Raw genomic sequence first — 17,908 nt, forward strand, 5'->3', positions numbered from 1 at the left:
TCGCTGGACAAACAGAAACTTTGGAGTTTGGATCAACAGCAAAACATTTAATAAGCTGTCTGTCCATCCAGTGATGATCCAGATATGGGTCAAAGATCACGTTGGTTGATTTAACCCCGATGGTTGCCATTCAAGTCGTCATCCGCCGCTGCTGGTGGGGACTTACCGAGAGAGAGAGAGAGAGAGAGAGAGAGAGAGAGAGAGAGAGAGAGAGAGAGAGAGAGAGAGAGAGAGAGAGAGAGAGAGAGAGAGAGATTTTCACATCAAACAAATGTAGTAAACTGTGACATTCTCCGCCACTCCTCCTCGGCTCAGCCGAATCCGGAGGACTGCATCATTTCTGTGTGTGCATTAGGAGGCAGCACTCAGTAGGCTTTACGCGGTTGCTTGAGACTGGAGCTGCGCTTCACCGTTCATAGCACTAGATCAGAGGCTGTGCTGAGAGCGTCTGGCGGCGAGCGGAGACGATCGTGACCCGGTTATTAAAACAGCAACAATAGGCGAAGCTGTCTCCATTGTTCTGTGAGGAGGAGTATCCGTAGACTAGTGTTTCGAAATCACCATGTCTGACTGCAGAAGGGAGTGGAACCGGGAGGACGAGCTGCCAGTCTACCTGGCAGGACCAGTCGCCACAGGGCCGAACCAGCGCAGATCGGGATACGGGATGTTCAGCTCTGTGGAGGGAGCGTTCGACAGCAAGACGATAGATTTCGACCACTGCGCGGCGGGGAGGAAAGGCAGCCGCACCCCAAGGAGCGGAAGCCGAGAGAGGGTCCTGGACACGGGTGAACCCACCAGCCAGACGCCCAGCGAGACGCGAGGCAGCAGGTCACCATGCAGCTCCCCCGCGGAAACGACTGACATAAACAATTCAACCGAGAAGGAGATCGGGAAGGTATTAAGGCAAATCATTTGATTTACAGCATCTCGGGTACAAGCTCGATATTATGTAAGGCGGACAATAATTCTTCAAAGGTTGGTCTGCATAAATGATGAACTTATTCTGCAGTGCAGTTCGTTAATATTGGATCATGGTTTAATACACTCGGCTTTGCCTTTGTGGCGCATTCCAAATGCCAAGGCTTTGAGCTTCATGCGTGCAGGCAGGCAGCACTCTGTTCTGATGCTGTGGTGCTGAATTGGACAGCGACAGACAGGATTCAGTCACCGTGCTTTGTTTTCTTCTCTCACGGCATGGCACTGCAAATCAAACATCTTTCTCCAGCCACGAACGTCACCATCCAGCCTAGACGTTTGTCCCCTCACATTCATGTTCCTCCCCCTTTTGTCCCTGGGAGAAGGCAGGCTTCATTCTCTCTCTCTCTCTCTCTCTCTCTCTCTCTCTCTCTCTCTCTCTCTCTCTCTCTCTCTCTCTCTCTCTCTCTCTCCCTCCCTCTCTCCCTCTCTCACTGTCTGTCTGTATGTTTGTCTGTCTCTCTCACGCGCACACACATTGCCACACATTGTTGGTCCTCTTCTGGGGAGAGTAGACAAAGGGCACAGAGTCACAGCCTGTGGCTACAGCGAGTAGAGCATGACTGGTATGTTATCAGGACCTGGCAGGGGAACATGAGCAGGCATATGAGAATCTCTGTGCCCAATACCAACAGATCAGAATACATTCTTAGAGTGGCAGAAGAGAAGGCCCATATGGTAAAAGTTTGAAATCAGTAAATGGCTTGAACCCTAGTCAACACATGATTACAGTAATAGTAGAGATCAAAGAGAACATTGCAGTGCTTGAAGATACGGCGTACCTATAGCATCTCTAAAAGAACATGCTGTATCTGTCATGCATCTGTAGCCTGGTTAATAAACCAACAAAGTGTGTGATAGAGTCTGGTTTATTAACCAGGCAAATGCATCTGAGCATTTGTGTACTTACTTCCAGATTTGAATTGGTTTGGGGTTTGGTGTGCCAGCGTTACTTAAAGAGCGCTCCTATCTCATTAGTTCATATTGGCCTTAGAATCAGATTCTAAAGATGAATCTTAAGTATGGATTAGAATCCTAGATGCTTGTGACCCACAATCCACAACCATGGATGATTGAAGGTTACCATGGAGACTCAACATCTTCCTCATGCAGTTGGCAGGCTTCCAGCGGAGCAGGAGGGGGCATGAATGCATTGTGGGCTGTGACGTCTGTCAAATGTATGCATTTGCTTTATCGCTGTGCTTCTAGATATGTGAGATTTATTTGATTTGCGCGATGAATATGATCAATTTTTCTTTGTGAAAGACAGACCCCACCCACACATGGATCCTCTGGATTAGGCATGTCTGCCCCTCAAGAGCTCAATAATGTTTAAAATATTTTGTCTGTCTCTTCTTCTCTCACCCCTTTCCCTCATCCCTCATCATGCAGAGGGATGATGCGCTGCTGATTAAAGGAGGGCGAGTGGTCAACGATGACCAGTCTCTGTATGCAGATGTCTACATCGAGGATGGCCTCATCAAGTATGTATTTGCAGCAAAAGAAGCATACAAGGAAAAATATCACACAGTAAAATCCTCAGTGTCAAGCGGAAACATGTGTCCAATACTGTTACTTTTCACGAAAAAGGAAAACATAACCTCTATTCCATTAGACCCATACAGTTATTATTATATAGCCAAAATGTCAAAATTCAAAAAGTATTTCAAACGTAGCAAAAATACTACATTGCATTTACGCAGTTTCGTTTGAATCAGTTGTGAATGACTGAGTAGAATGTAATTGTATTTATTCAGTAAAGTCAGAGTCTCAGAGATGCGGAAATGTGTTAGTTTTCACTCATTCGGAGGCATTTTCTGCATCCGCCGAGCATTTCATTTCCGCCCTGCCATGTCTCTTCCTCCCCATGATTCTTATCTTCCTGCGTGTGTTTATACTCCTCTCTCTTCCTGTTCCTCCGCAGGCAGGTGGGAGAGAACTTGATTGTTCCCGGGGATGTGAAGGTGATCGAGGCCAACGGCTGCTTGGTGATACCGGGGGGCGTAGATGCCAACACCTGTCTTATGAAGCCCCACCTGGGCAGTGAGCCGGTAGACGACTTCCTCCTGGGCACCAGGGCAGCGCTGGCCGGGGGCACCACCATGATCAGTCAGTGTGGAAATAGGGCTGTCTAATCGTCTAATCGTGATTATTTGACATTATCACAATTATTTTGTCATAATCATCATAATCGTGAATGTTGAAAAATGTCTGAAATAGTGGAAATAGCAGATCTACAAGCTCACAACGCGTCGCATCGCGACACGTTGTGAGCTTGTAGATCGGCTATTTCCACTATCAAAGTTATTTTTTAAGTAGTAAGTTGTCATTTCTTTGTATATTTAGGTTATGTGTCATATCTACCATGTACAACTTCAAAGCCTAAAAGCCAAACAGAAATGTAATTATCAACGACAAAAACACAATTAAATCGTTAATCGCCAATTATTTGAGTGACAATTAATCGTCATGTAAAATGTCATATCGTGACAGCCCTATGTGGAAACGAGGGTTCAGTTACAGTATGTACTCAGCTGTACATGTAAACATTCTCCTAATCCTTGACTGTCACACCTTCCACCCTCAGTTGACCATGTGGCCCCCCAGCCCGGGGATAGCCTGCTGGAGGCATTCGAGCGCTGGCAAGAGGCTGCAGACAGGAAGGCATGCTGTGACTATTCGCTGCACATTGACATCCCCCAGTGGCATGAGGGCGTCAAGGAGGAATTGGAACTGCTGGTCCAGGACAAAGGTGCAGTCAATGTATTCCATGTTCCCTTTCCACTCTTTTTTTTTCTTCTTTTAAATGGCCGTTGACAGTCTTTTTGCCCTCCCTTTTTTGTCCCCATTTGGAAGACTAACAGGGCTAGTTTTAGAAACGTTTTATTTCAGAATTCCCCTACGGCAAAGTCACATGGCTCGTGTGACATTATTCTGTTATTCTTGTGTTGCCGCAGAGGCCAGGTGTGAAGCACATTATTAATCTGTCTTGAATAAGCGGTTCATCATGATTTGTGTAGCAACCATGACCGTAATATAATACAGGTTATTAATTTTCCTCTACTCTACCCTCATCGCATGAGTCAGGTATCAACTCCTTCCAAGTGTACATGGCCTACAAAGATCTGTACCAGATGACAGACACTCAGGTGAGTTTCATACTTTACTATTGGTATACCACCATGCTGTTAAATTCATTTGATATGATGTGTACATCATATATTGTATGCTAGGGCTCATGGAATAATATGGTACCATTACCATATATTCCATATACCGTAATAATTGACATGCCATGTTATGGCATATGCTGTTCAATACCTTTTCACTACAGCTTTCAGTGTAATGTACCAACCTCACAGAGGTTGTATGTGAAAACATACCTGACTATAAAAAATGAATTCTGCTTGTTTCTGATAAACACTATACGCTAGCAATGATAACCTTACCAGTGCTGCATGTGACAGAAATTACCGCTCTTCTGTGCCACATCACTTGCCTCAGACACTAAAATATCTCCCCTTCCTTTCATTCACCCACACCCAGTTGTATGAGGCCTTTTCATTCTTGAAGGAATTGGGCGCCGTGGTTTTGGTTCACGCTGAGAATGGAGACGTGATTGCTCAGGTAGGTGTCCTCTATAGTTTATTATGTCCTCTGTTCTACAGCAATGGTTCTCAAAGTGGGGTCTGGGCAACCCCAGGGGTCCTTCTCTACAGGAAGTAGCACCATTAGAACCGCTCTCTAGAAAAACGTTTGCTATTGTTACTTCTATCGACTCAATCCACTCTATAACTCAAATCACAAAAAGAAAGAAAAAAAAAACTTCTTTAAAAGAAAAATCTATAAGCTCACAACATGTCACATAGCGACACATTGTGAGCTTGTAGCTTTTTGGAAAAGCGCAATTTAAGATCTAGGATGAATGTCAGGCTTTTCAGTAGACATAATTTCCTGTGTTCTGGTGATTTCTTGTGGAGTTTGATACCAAAGCAAGGAGGGATCCAGGAGAAATCACAATCAAGGAGTCCTCAAGGCGATGTGGTTGAAATCAAGTAGAATACAGGAGGGTTGGGAGCCCTGGCTACAGCTATAGCACATATCACTCTCTGTCTGCAGCTTGCAGCTCCTGCTGCAGTACGGATTGTTGCATAACAGCCTGTCTCTCAGAGAGAGGATTATTGCTGTCTGATGTTGTCACTGCTGAGGGTGACAGGTTTATCACAGGCAGCCATGGCCGCTGACTGTGATTACAATAATGATGATGATGTAACGATGATTAATATGGTGGTGGCGATGGTGATGGTGATGATGATGAGTATACTGTATTTGATTGTACAGTAGATGATGGTGGTGCTAGAGCTAGAGAGGGATTAATAACTAAGGCAGTGTGTCCACCATAGCATTTTCCCCCAGGTGAAGGTGCTGGTGTTTCTAGCATAGCGTAAATAAGTGCTGCTCCCATTGAAAACAATCCAAAACATACGCTGCACAAGAAAATGCTTTGGTGGACTTCATATAATAAGGATGTTTTGTTTTTCATTTTAGGAACAAAAAAGGATCCTTGATATGGGAATCACTGGACCTGAAGGGCATCCTCTGAGTCGCCCCGAGGAGGTAATCTCATGTTCTTCTCATTCATTCAATGTATCCGTAATTGTTCCATCCATCCATCCAGATTACATTCACCCACACGTTCATACACCGATGGTGGAGGAAACCATGCAAGGCACCAACCTGGACTCGACACTAACTCTGGGGGAGCCCGGGATCAAACTGGGAACCCTTCGGGAACACTCCGTGTTGTAAGACGGCAACTCTACCCCTGAGCCACTGCCACCGCACAACACAATCTATCCATCCATCTATCCATCCGTACATAAATAAATACACCCTTGGCTTTATATTTATGTTTTCCTTTTACAATACAGCTTGAGGCTGAAGCGGTGTTCCGTGCCATCACCCTTGGTAACCAGGTCAACTGTCCCGTCTACATCACCAAAGTGATGAGCAAGAGTGCAGCCGAAACCATCGCCCAGGCTCGCAGGAAAGGTATGTTTCTTTTTCCCTCCTACATTTCTACCCGCCCAACTCAACTCAACTTTGCCAGATTTCACAGATGTGATGTATACAATACATTTTTGAAGTACAGTCTATGTATCGATTTCCATCGAATATTCCATTGACACAAATGATCTCTCTCTCCAACCGCCATGCAGGTTCGGTCGTGTTTGGAGAGCCAATCACAGCCAGCCTGGCTACCGATGGCTCTCACTACTGGAGCAAAAACTGGGCAAAGGCTGCTACCTATGTGATGTCTCCACCCCTGAGTCCTGACCCTACCACCCTAGACCACCTTCACACACTGCTGGCCAGGTAAGACTAAATATTCATGTAGAGAGAGAGGGAGAAAGACTGTATTAGCAGGATTCAGGAGGTATATTAACCTTGTGAACCCTAGAATCCTATGGGCATATCATGATAGGCAAACAACATGACACATTGTCAGTTTTTAGATTGGCATAGAGATTTGGTGTAGAGGGAAAAAAGGGATTTGGTGTTGAGGGAAAAAAGGAAGGTGAACCCTGGAGAAGCTGGCACAAGTACTATTTTTGTATAATATACTCCTTTATTATGCTCACAAGAACTACTCTTGATGGTGCGTCTCTGCATCTTTAAAATGCCCTACAAAACACACATTCAAATTCTAGTCTCCTCAAAGGCAGATAGTCTAGACTCTATAAAAAATAAATGCATAGAAATATTGTGTATAGAACGCGAGAGCAGGCCCACAGCAATATAGGACGACTATTATCACTGTAACGTTCTCAGTGTTCATTTATCCATTTGTAATTCAGAGAACATAATAATATGGTACCTTCGGTGACATTTGTACACTCTCAGAGGTAAATGGGTTTGACTGTGTATGGCACATTTTTCATGACTCTCATATTGCCCCAAGTACACTACGAGCCCTAGTTCTCTCATCCTAATATCAAGCATGCACACGCATCCACGCAAGCGCGCACAACCCTGCTGAGTATACCTTTCACTGTTCCTGATTCCATAAATAGCACAGGAACTCGAATTCTCCATCAGCTGTTGCCTTGGCAACCCCCCCCCCCCCCTTCCCACTCCCCACTTCTCTTCCACTGCTCCATCTCCTCCACCTTTTCCCGTTTGAGTCTTGAATCTTTTCATCGTCTATGGGTGGGTACATCTGTTGTCACAGTGGCAGCATGGCACTACTGTCATCTTTGAGCTCCTGTAGAAGTGACTGTGTTTATTTTTAGAGAGGTGAACCGAAAGGGCAGCCTTTTTGAAATACTCGAGGAGCCATATTGTTTCAATAACTATAAGACACCACATACTCTAATGGTATGGAGGGCTCTCTGCCTGCAGCTACATAACGCATGAAATCAAGGCCCTTGATGTGATAATGAGGGCAATGCGGGTGAGGCAGCCTATTGCATATCGCAAGGAAAAGTTAAATTTGCATATACTGTACGGTTCTTCACTAACGCAAAATTCCTGTATGGGATGAACTAACCACTTGAATTAAGTGTCATTCCCACCGGGCACGATAACTATAATGATATATCGTTTTAAAAATCATTCTAAACTCAAGTGGATGGCAGCGTTCACACCAACTATTAAAAAAATACAATGGCGAACTATATCTTTATACTTATCGTTATAGTTATCGCGCCCGGTGGCAATGACACTTTAACCACTTACGCCCTTTGTCGATGAATAGGCAATATGAATAGGGATTACCTATAATGACATGCCCATAATAGGGACATCCTGTTGAAAATGCATTAAACCCTGAGGGAATGGTACTGCAGCTGTGCTGCATCACTTGGTGTGGACCAGCTGGCTGGCTTGTCTGCCCTTGGCCACTACCATGACTGGTCCTGTAATTCACACTATCGTGCTCACTGCGGACACCTGGTGGCTGGTAGAAGAAATGCTTGTCTGATATTGCCTGTGCAGTGAAAATTACCCCTATAAGAAGCCAGACAGGCTATCAAAACTGGATCTGCCAGTAAATGACATTGCTATTTTTTAACTGGCCTGATACTTTAGGACAGTTGGTGAATCTGCAATGTCTACATTCCCAAAACACACACACACACACACACACACACACACACACACACACACACACACACACACGCGCGCGCGCGCGCGCACGCACGCACGCATGCACGCACACACACTCGCACAACGTTAAATAGAGTACAGAATGTATTATGCAATAACTTATAGGATTACTGTAAGGGATGATGTACAATGTCCTGAATCTGCACTGCCTCATCCTATTTTGCACTTTATGTCCTGGCTCACTGTACATAATCGCTTAGTTCACTGTGAGGACAAACTCAGTAATGTGACACAAAATATTGACAACAAATGATTTGGTTAAAAGCTGCTTCATAAACAGAGGCATAACTGTATAAGTATTCAACCAAGCTGTGTCATAAAGTATTATTATAAAGTTGTGTTGCTCTAAATGCTATTTGTTATCCTGATGTGTCCATAAACTATGTTGTTGCTGATACAGTGGGGACCTACAAGTGGTGGGCAGTGCTCACTGTGCGTACAGCTTATCTCAAAAGGCCGTTGGCAAGGACGACTTCACTCTGATCCCAGAGGGGACCAATGGAGTGGAGGAGAGGATGGGCTTTGTCTGGGACAAGGCTGTTGTGAGTACTATCTTGTCTTATTGTTTATTGTTTATTTAAGATCCCCATTAGTCACTGCCTCAGCAGTGACTATTCTTCCTGGGGTCATATTACAAAATTACAGTATAATCAAATTTAAAAAATTACAGCACAAATAAAATAGCAATTGAATGACTGTACATACACATTTACATTACATACGATAGAAAACGGATGATAAAAAGTAGTACATTATTTAGTGCCCGTCATGTGCTCATGTTGGACTATGCAAGGCAGGGCCGTCCTCTTCCCTGAGCCAAGCCTAAACCTGGCCGCATACCCCAAATTATCTTATCATGCGTGTCTGGGTGATAGTCAGGGAATATTAATAAAAACCTGGGAATACATTCCTTACCAAACGATTTCTTTACCAATGTAAAGGTGTCTAGTAACATATCTAACAAAGATTGAAATTCAACATCCCTAGGAAAATCTTTGACAGCTAGGGTAATTATTCGTCTCATTCACTCACTATACACTACTATAAGGGAAAAAATTACTCCCAAAAATATGCTTTAAGTGGGATGTGAGGGGTCTAACTAGGTGTTTTTAATTATTCTGAATCCATTGCAAGCATTTGTTTTGCACGGAAACCATTCATTGGGCTAAAAACAATACATAAAAATTATGGTTTAGTGATGAGTCATCACTTTTCACAGTGGTATGGGGGTCCATTTTTAGCCCAAGGAATGTTTTTCGAGCAAAACAAATGCTTGCAATAGATTCAGAATAATTAAAAACACCTAGTTAGACCCATCACATTCAACTTAAAGCATATTTTTTGGGAGTCATTTTTACCCTTATAGTATAGTGTATAGTAAGTGAATGAGACCCAGAATGACCCTAGCTGACAAAGATTTTCCTAGGGAGGTTGAATTTCAATCTTTGTGTTACTACTAGACACATTTAGGAACACATTGGTGAAGAAATTGTTTGGTAAGGAATTTATTCCCAGATTTGACAGGTATTCTGCTAATTTTCCCTGACTATGAGTGCTCATTGACCATTGCATCTGGTACGTTTGTTTTGAACTTGTTTGCCCATCTAAAAAAGAAATGTCTCTGTGTCTCTCAGGCCATGGGGAAGATGGACGAGAATCAATTTGTAGCAGTCACCTCCACCAATGCTGCCAAAATCTTCAATTTGTACCCACGCAAGGGTAGGATAGCTGTGGGGTCCGATGCTGACATCGCTATCTGGGATCCTGACAGAGTGAAAACCATCACTGCCAAACTCCAGCAGTCTGTGAGTAACACAGAATAATTAAAAAGGCCAGGAGGGTGAGGAGGTGAAAGAAAAAGGAAGACAAAAGTACTGTACCCTTTTCTCCATTTAGGGAGAAAAAGTGGCATGAGACAAACAAATGATAATATTATGATGATATAAACTGTGAAATTTGATAGGGAAGATCAAGGTCAAGAACTGAGACAGGAAAGCCAGACTGCACTTTAGGCATTTTTTAAAATATTTTGAGCTCATAGACATTATTTATAAATACCTTCATTATGAATTATAATGAAGTTATATTATATTATAGAAATGCTGAGATTGTATAGGGATTGCACTCTGTCCTTGAACTAACAATTACATTGATACATTTTGGGCAAGATGCCCGTTTTGTGTACTGGCAATCTCACAATGACTGGCATGTTCACAACGGTCTATCCCAGCTTGAGGAACCACAATATCATCACACTATAATGTAGTTGGTTGGTTATGTGACTTGCTTCTGTATCTGAGTCTGAGACTGCTGAGTTCATATGATGAAGATGGTAAATAATGGTTAATGTATTCAGTCTGCTCTGCTACAGCCAAAAGGCTGGGGGTGGGTTTAGGTTATAATCCCCAACCATTCTGTCATATAGGCCTACCATATCTCTGCCCATCCCCCTTGTCGCTCTGCACTTTGTTCTCCCTTTTCCTTTGTCTGCATTTTACACCATCTTTTAAGGCCCATGTCTCATTTTCATTTTCTCCCTATCATATGTTTAGCACTATAGTGCAAGTTGTATACAATGTTTAAAAAAAAAACTAAAAACTACTTTCTCGCGCTTCCTCTGCTTATTTCCTGTTTATTTTATTTCCCCTTCTCTTGTACCAATAATGTATGTATGAAGCCAATGATCTCTGTACATCTTACTTCTACCCCTCTACACAGGCTTTGGAATACAACATCTTTGAGGGTCTTGAGTGCCGTGGGGGTCCAGTTCTGGTAGTGAGTCGGGGTCGAGTTGTGTATGAGGATGGCCAGCTGCAGGCACAGCAGGGCACTGGCCGATTCATTCCCCGCAAGCCCTTCCCAGACTATGCTTACCATCGCATCAAGTTCAGGAACCAGCAGGTATAATACGGGCTAAAGGGTTTAAAGCATGTATGTTGTTATACCTTTAAAACAGGGAAAGCATATGTGTAATGCAACAGGAATTGTCTTACATTGTTTTGAATAAAGATTTGAAGATTTTCTAAAAACGTAGAAGCCGTTTTTAAAATCAGCCTCAGGTCTAAATGGGTTAAGGAAAAGCAAGAGAGATTTCAAAGCATCGTCATTTGAAGCAGTAGCATGGTATGACAGGAAACTTCCAATGTTATGTAATGTTTCATTACACTCAAGTTCTCTTGCTATATGATTCATTTGAATGTCTATTAGGGAAAAATGCCTATTAGGGAAATACAAGCAAGTATTGATTCTGAATAGATCAGTGGTTTTCAACCTTTTTCATAATCAAGGGCCATTATTTATTCAGAATTTGAGCCACAGACCACCATTTAATGAGATTTAACATCTCAGACCCAAACCGTAGAATATTTCATTATCATTGGATGAGATGTTTTCAACAATTCCATGCTGTATTTATGTTGGTACCATACAGTAGGAGAGATAAAACAGGCAAACGTTGATGAAAAAAAAAAAAGAAAAAAGAAAAACACGTTTAAATGTTTTAATTGTGTTGATTTCTTGTAAATTAATTAATGCAGATGTTTATCAATAATTTAACTCTTGAGAGCATAAAATGAAACCAAATGGGTCCATTTGGTTTCATGTTACGCTCTCAAGAGTTAAAGATCTAGGGGTCCATTTGGTTACCAACTCTTCATCATTTAGCTGGGGACCACCTGGAACCCCCTCAACAGATGATGAACCCAATGTGTCCTTGAATATCTGTCATAAATTGTTACTTTATATGTTTGTATTGTACTTCTATGTAAGTTAACATGTTGATAATACAAAACTACTGCATGTACACATTATGGTACAAAATATATTTCTCAGCTCTGCTCTGTAACCTATATAACCACTTGACCCTCATCAGATCTACAAGCTCACCACGCTGGTGTAGAATTTAAAAGTAAAAGTGTGGACCAAGTACAGAGCCGACCCCGGGCAACTAAGGGTTTTGGTGGTAAAATATGCTTGCACGGAAATTATGGACTGAGCCCACGATTCATGTTATACATTATTTCTGTACTATAATTAATAACCATGTGCTTTTGTGATTGTTTCTGTGTATTTACTGTCCAGGCCAAGGGAAGGCAAGGCGTTTGTCGAGGGACGTATGATGGCCCCGTGTACGACGTCCCTGACACCCCCAAATATATCACTCCCTCCCCCTCAGCCAAAACCTCACCCACCTCTCACCAACCTCAACCAGTCCGCAATCTCCATCAGTCCAGCTTCAGCCTCTCAGGTAACAGGATAGAGAAATGTTATCATACAGTATGCTATCATTTGTAACGTCTTGATGATGTTGATGCTATAGTACGTGCACTCTATATGTTCTGTAGGATCAAACTGGAGTATAGAGTGGATGATTTTCACATTTTCAAGTACACAGTTATATAATCTGGATCAGGGGTGGGCAACTTTGACAATGGCGAGGGCCAATATATTTCCACCTTCACTCCAGAGGGCCACGTTGCATATTGCTACTTCCTACTTTGTCACTCTAGTATCTCATACAAAAATGCGTTTTGAGCTTGTAGATCTGCTATTTTTGCTTCTGTTGAATTGGAATCCTAAATAATTTTTTGTTAATTTTTTATTGGAATCCTGAAATGTAACAGTTTGATTTCATTTCAAACACATTTAGTTATTGTTACTTCCACCAGCCGTCAGGCCTTCCTTCCTTCCTTCCTTCCGTCACGTCACGTCACTCGTCACACTTTCCCCCTACTCATATCTCCGCCACCGTTGCCCCGATCCATGCCAAAATTTCCACACAAACTCCTTGCCTGCCAAACTACAACCTCCAAGGACCCCCGGAGCTCCAGGGACCCCTAGGTCCCTGGGGGACCCCCAGGTGTAAAAAATTACCAAATGTGCAAAAATTACCACCCCAACGGGGCTGCTCACGGGGAATTCCCGGGGACCACCGACTCCTGGTGCTCCAGAACGGATGCAAAAGTGGTGGCGCCCCCAGTGGAGGACTCCCTCCACTGCAGCTCACATAAAATGCCTTAACTCGGGCTAGGAGCGACCGGGAGAGCCGGGGCCGGTACCTATTCGTCCGACTCGGCGGCGCGGAGACCCCACCCCTCATTTCTCACATGGCCCTCTTCTAGCGCCACCATGAGGCCGATTCTTGCAAAACACATTTTTGGACACTGCTCCTAAAACTTTTGCCCTAAAATCACGCAAATCGGTACACAGTATGTCTACACTCATGTCATCAACTTGGATCTGTCCCATTTAGCGCCACCTTCAGGCCGATTTTTTAAAACACATTTTTGGACACTGCTCCTACAGATTTTGCCCTAAAATCACACAAATCGCACAGTATCTCTACAGTCATGTAATCAAAACGCATCTGTCCCATCTAGCGCCACCATCAGGACGATTTTGGTAAAACAAACTTTTGGCCTATTTGTGGAGATAAGCGACCAACGGTCGCTTATCTCCCGTTTAGGGAGTCTTACTGGTATAATTATTCATGTTGACTCTATGAACCTAAATACAAATACCTACATTGGACATAAAAAAATACATTTTAATACAACTATACTAGTCATTAAGCTACTAATATAGACTGACGGAATTAAAGCAGGTCATGTTTGGAATAGTAACAGCTGAAATAAATAATATATCAGTATTCCGGTATTAACCAGTGGGCCGCATTAAGTGAAGGTGAGGGCCGCCAGTTGCCCATGTGTGATCTAGATCTAGGTTACAAGGGATCTGCTTTAAAGGTCTGGGGGGAAAACAAGGGTAACAGATTATTTTAAGATACATAGTATATTAATCATGAATCATTTGCTTGTTAGCGTGAGTATTAATGTATTAGTTCTGTGTTATCTGTCATTATGAACTACTTATTGTTGTTCCTCATTTTGCATTGCCATATTCTACACACTACAAGCTATTAGTTAGAATGTTTCTCTCAATTAGCATCTAATTAATGCTTATAAAGGCTGTAGTTACAACTTAATTAAACCTTTTATGATCTGTCATGTCCCTTCATTCTTTCTCAGGGGCACAGGCTGATGACAGTGTCCCACGTCGCTCTGGCCACCGCATTGTAGCACCCCCTGGTGGTCGCACCAGCGTCATGTTTAGCTATGACTGAGGACACAAGAGAGCTTTGCCACCTGGAAAATATGTTTATATTTTTGGTCCATTTATTCTTACCATTTTCTCTAAGGTAGAGAACCAAAAAACGTTTGTGAACAATCACCTCATGCAAGCAAACTCACACACACACACACACACACACACACACACACACACACACACACACACACACACACACACACACACACACAGCACTAACTCTGGGGGAGCCTGGGAACTAACTGGGAACCCTTCGGGAACCCTCTGTGTTCTAAGACGACAACTCTACCCCTGAGCCACTGCCACCTCATACGCACGCACGCACGCACGCACGCACGCACGCACGCACGCACGCACGCACGCACGCACGCACGCACGCACGCACGCACGCACGCACGCACGCACGCACGCACGCACACACACACACACACACACACACACACACACACACACAGTGATGGACCCCTTCCAAACACCCAAACATACAAAATGTGATGTCTTAATGTTGTCGTCTACTCTTCCTTAAGCATGTTATCCTATTCCTGGTTCGTTGCGTCTCACCTCCCATTGGTCTGTTCTCTCACACTCCTCTAACAGTATATTCAACAGGACAGCTGAAGAAACATTTGGTTTCTTATCTGTGGTCATGGTGGCTCAAGTAGGTTGGTTATAATGATTGCATGGACTTTGTTTTAAATGTTAAAGTACTTGTAATTTGTCATTACGGAAGCAGCACGATGACTTTGTATTTGAGGCACATATGAAGTTGTATGAGAGCACAATACTACCGTAACTAGTTTTACACAGGTAAATGTAGGCATTATAGAAAATCATTCTCTGTGTGCGGTGCGGTGGGAGTCAGAAAACACCAGCTTTCTAAACATTACCTCAATAAGAGACACGCCACTTTATTTTGCCATCATGCTGTATGTCACTATACTGAATGCACTATCAATCAGTATGTTATGTTAAGAAGAGTGTTATAATTAGACTAGATGATCAGGTAAAGCATAAACTATAGAAAACACATGGCTTCTATACCAGTATATAATGCAAAATGCATTTTATTTAATTTGATTGCTGTGCTTACATTGTTGGATTTAAAAGAAAATAAAGGTTTAGAGATTCTCAAATCACTGCTGTAAAAGGGCTTCAGCTTACATTATTCTTCCTTAATCCTTTAATGGAAACTTTTAAAACAGTTTTTACTTGATTTTAATTTATTCTGGATGTTTATGGTACAAGTAATATTTCTATGTTTTGTTGTTGTCTTGTATCACCAATGTAACCACTGATAATCAGTAACTGTTGTGAAATAAAATGACCAAATAAACAAAATGTGTTGAATTCATTTACATGTGTTTTCTTTTTAATTGATAATGAGAATAATTTAGAAATGTTTCTTCCTACTAACACATTAGTAGGTATTTGGCATATTCTTATCCAGACCGACTCAAAGTGCCATGAACCTTACGTCAACTATAACAAACAGGATAGTACTGTATGTCCTACAAACTAGGAAAACATGTAGATATAAAACCTGGCATTATGGGCTCCATAGGGATATACGGTATCTTTAAAATAACATACTTAGCTCAAGCATATACATTTCACTACTAATACCAGTAAGACTCCCTAATCGGGAGATAAGCGACCGTCAGGTGACATGTATACACAAAGAGGGCTGTAAGTGGCATTGGTTCCTGGGTGTAGGGGGACGTGTAGACATAGTGTGTACCGATTTGTGTGATTTTAGGGCAAAATCTGTAGGAGCAGTGTCCAAAAATGTGTTTTGCAAGAATCTGCCTCATGGTGGCGCTAGAAGAGGGGCATGTGAGAAATGAGGGGTGGGGTCTCCGCGTTGCCTTGGCGGACGAATAGGTACCGGCCCCGGCTCTCCCGGACGCTCCTAGCCCGAGTTACGGCATTTTATGTGAGCTGCAGTGGAGGGGGTCCTCCACTGGGGGCGCCACCACTTTTGCATCCGTTCTGGAGCACCAGGAGTCGGTGGTCCCCGGGAATTCCCCGTGAGCAGCCCCGTTGGGGTGGTCATTTGGTCATTTTTGCACATTTGGTCATTTTTTACATCTGGGGGTCCCCCAGGGACCTGGGGGTCCCTGGAGCTCCGGGGGTCCTTGGAGGTTGTAGTTTGGCAGGCAAGGAGCGTGTGTGCAAAATTTGGCATGGATCGGGGCAACGGTTGCGGAGATATGAGCAGGGCAAGAGTGTGACGTGTGAGGTGTGACAGACAGACGGAGGGACTGACTTACAGTTTGTGGAGGTTTTGATAGTAAGTGCGACCTGACGGTCGCAACAAATCTAAATAGTCAACAGAAGTAAGTTGCAGAAGCAAAGATATGATTAACATGCTATTTTATATTTTCAGAGAAGTGTGGCATTCACCGACTCACTGGCATTCACACTGGCAACACTGTATTTAAATGTGCACAGCATGTATTGGGGACACCCTTTACTCTTTCTATGCACACACTTCTTTATTCTGGGGGTTCTGTTTTTCCTGCATTCTCTGGAAGGTTATTCCAACTATGTGTAGCATACTGTAATAACTGCTAAGTAGATGCACTGCAGCACGACAGTTTAGCTAACAACACTGTAGAGCTCAAGACCCTGATGTTAGGAGAGTGTGGAGGGCAGCAATCCAGGAGTCCCAAGTTGGTTTTGGCTAGACCACACTCTCGCATCGCATCGACTTGAGATGTGTCGATGGTTCATATTGTAAAAGCAAGTCTGATTTTTATTTTGGCCCTGAACCATTGATTGATTTAAAGATGGACACTAATTAAAATCAATTATATTCTATTTAGCTTATTCTAAGTCATTCAGAATGCAGCTCCATTCTTGACTCTTAAATGTGCCCAGCACTGCACAGACCTCCACTAAGCAGTTTATCTATAAGGAGCTTCTGGGGCCACTTCCCTTTTCTGCCAATATAATGATGCATTATAGCCCAGTGGTTCTCAACCTTTTCAGGCTGTGACCCGCCAAAAGAATTATATTTGAACTGGGGACCCCCCACCCCAACAACTTAGCACTTGGAATTGCAGGAGTTGACAATGAGTGGTGATTGGAACCACCTAAGCTCATACCAAGGGGTCTAGGGGTCCCAACCCACAGGTTGACAACCACTGCATTAGCCTACAAATGTAGAGTAGCCAGGCCTACCGTCGACACTCACTCACTCACTCACTGGTCTTTGGAGGTTGTCAATGAAGCTGTGCGACCAGTTAATGAGTTGTTCTTTGGCCCATGGTTGAAAATATTTTTTTTTCTTTTTTTTCTCCAATGTATTGTGGTGTAATATTGATTTGTTCTCAAATTATGTGCATTGAGCAGTGGTGTAAAGTAACTAAGTACATTTACTTAAGTACTGTACTTAAGTACAGTTTTGAGGTATTTGTACTTTACTTGAGTATTTCCAGTTTTCAGTACTTTTACTTCTACTTCACTACATCTCAGATCCAAATATTGTACTTTTACTCCACTACAATTATTTGAAAACTTTAGTTACTAGTTACTTTGCAGATATAAATTATTATATTATTAAAGATAGATTAATGCACTTTAGCCCTGTTCTATACCTTGGCTATTTGAAAATAGCCAAGGTATAGAACAAGCATTGCGACGCGTTATGAGCTTGTAG

At 42.9% G+C, this 17,908-nt stretch overlaps 1 protein-coding gene across 1 annotated transcript; it reads left to right on the forward strand.

Moving 5' to 3' along the window:
* Positions 1–562: 562 nt before the first annotated feature.
* crmp1 (collapsin response mediator protein 1) lies at positions 563–14,263 on the forward strand (the record flags this gene model as incomplete). Its single annotated transcript, XM_080722624.1, has 14 exons — positions 563–895; positions 2,368–2,459; positions 2,900–3,084; positions 3,563–3,727; positions 4,063–4,124; positions 4,522–4,602; positions 5,524–5,592; positions 5,907–6,027; positions 6,195–6,351; positions 8,543–8,684; positions 9,777–9,947; positions 10,861–11,043; positions 12,223–12,388; positions 14,169–14,263. 14 exons carry the CDS (start codon positions 563–565, stop codon positions 14,261–14,263), a joined length of 2,022 nt encoding a protein of 673 aa, XP_080578750.1.
* Positions 14,264–17,908: the final 3,645 nt, after the last annotated feature.

Source organism: Nannobrachium achirus (assembly GCF_963921795.1).
Source record: "Nannobrachium achirus genome assembly, chromosome: 3".
Classification (NCBI taxonomy): Eukaryota; Metazoa; Chordata; class Actinopteri; order Myctophiformes; family Myctophidae; genus Nannobrachium; species Nannobrachium achirus.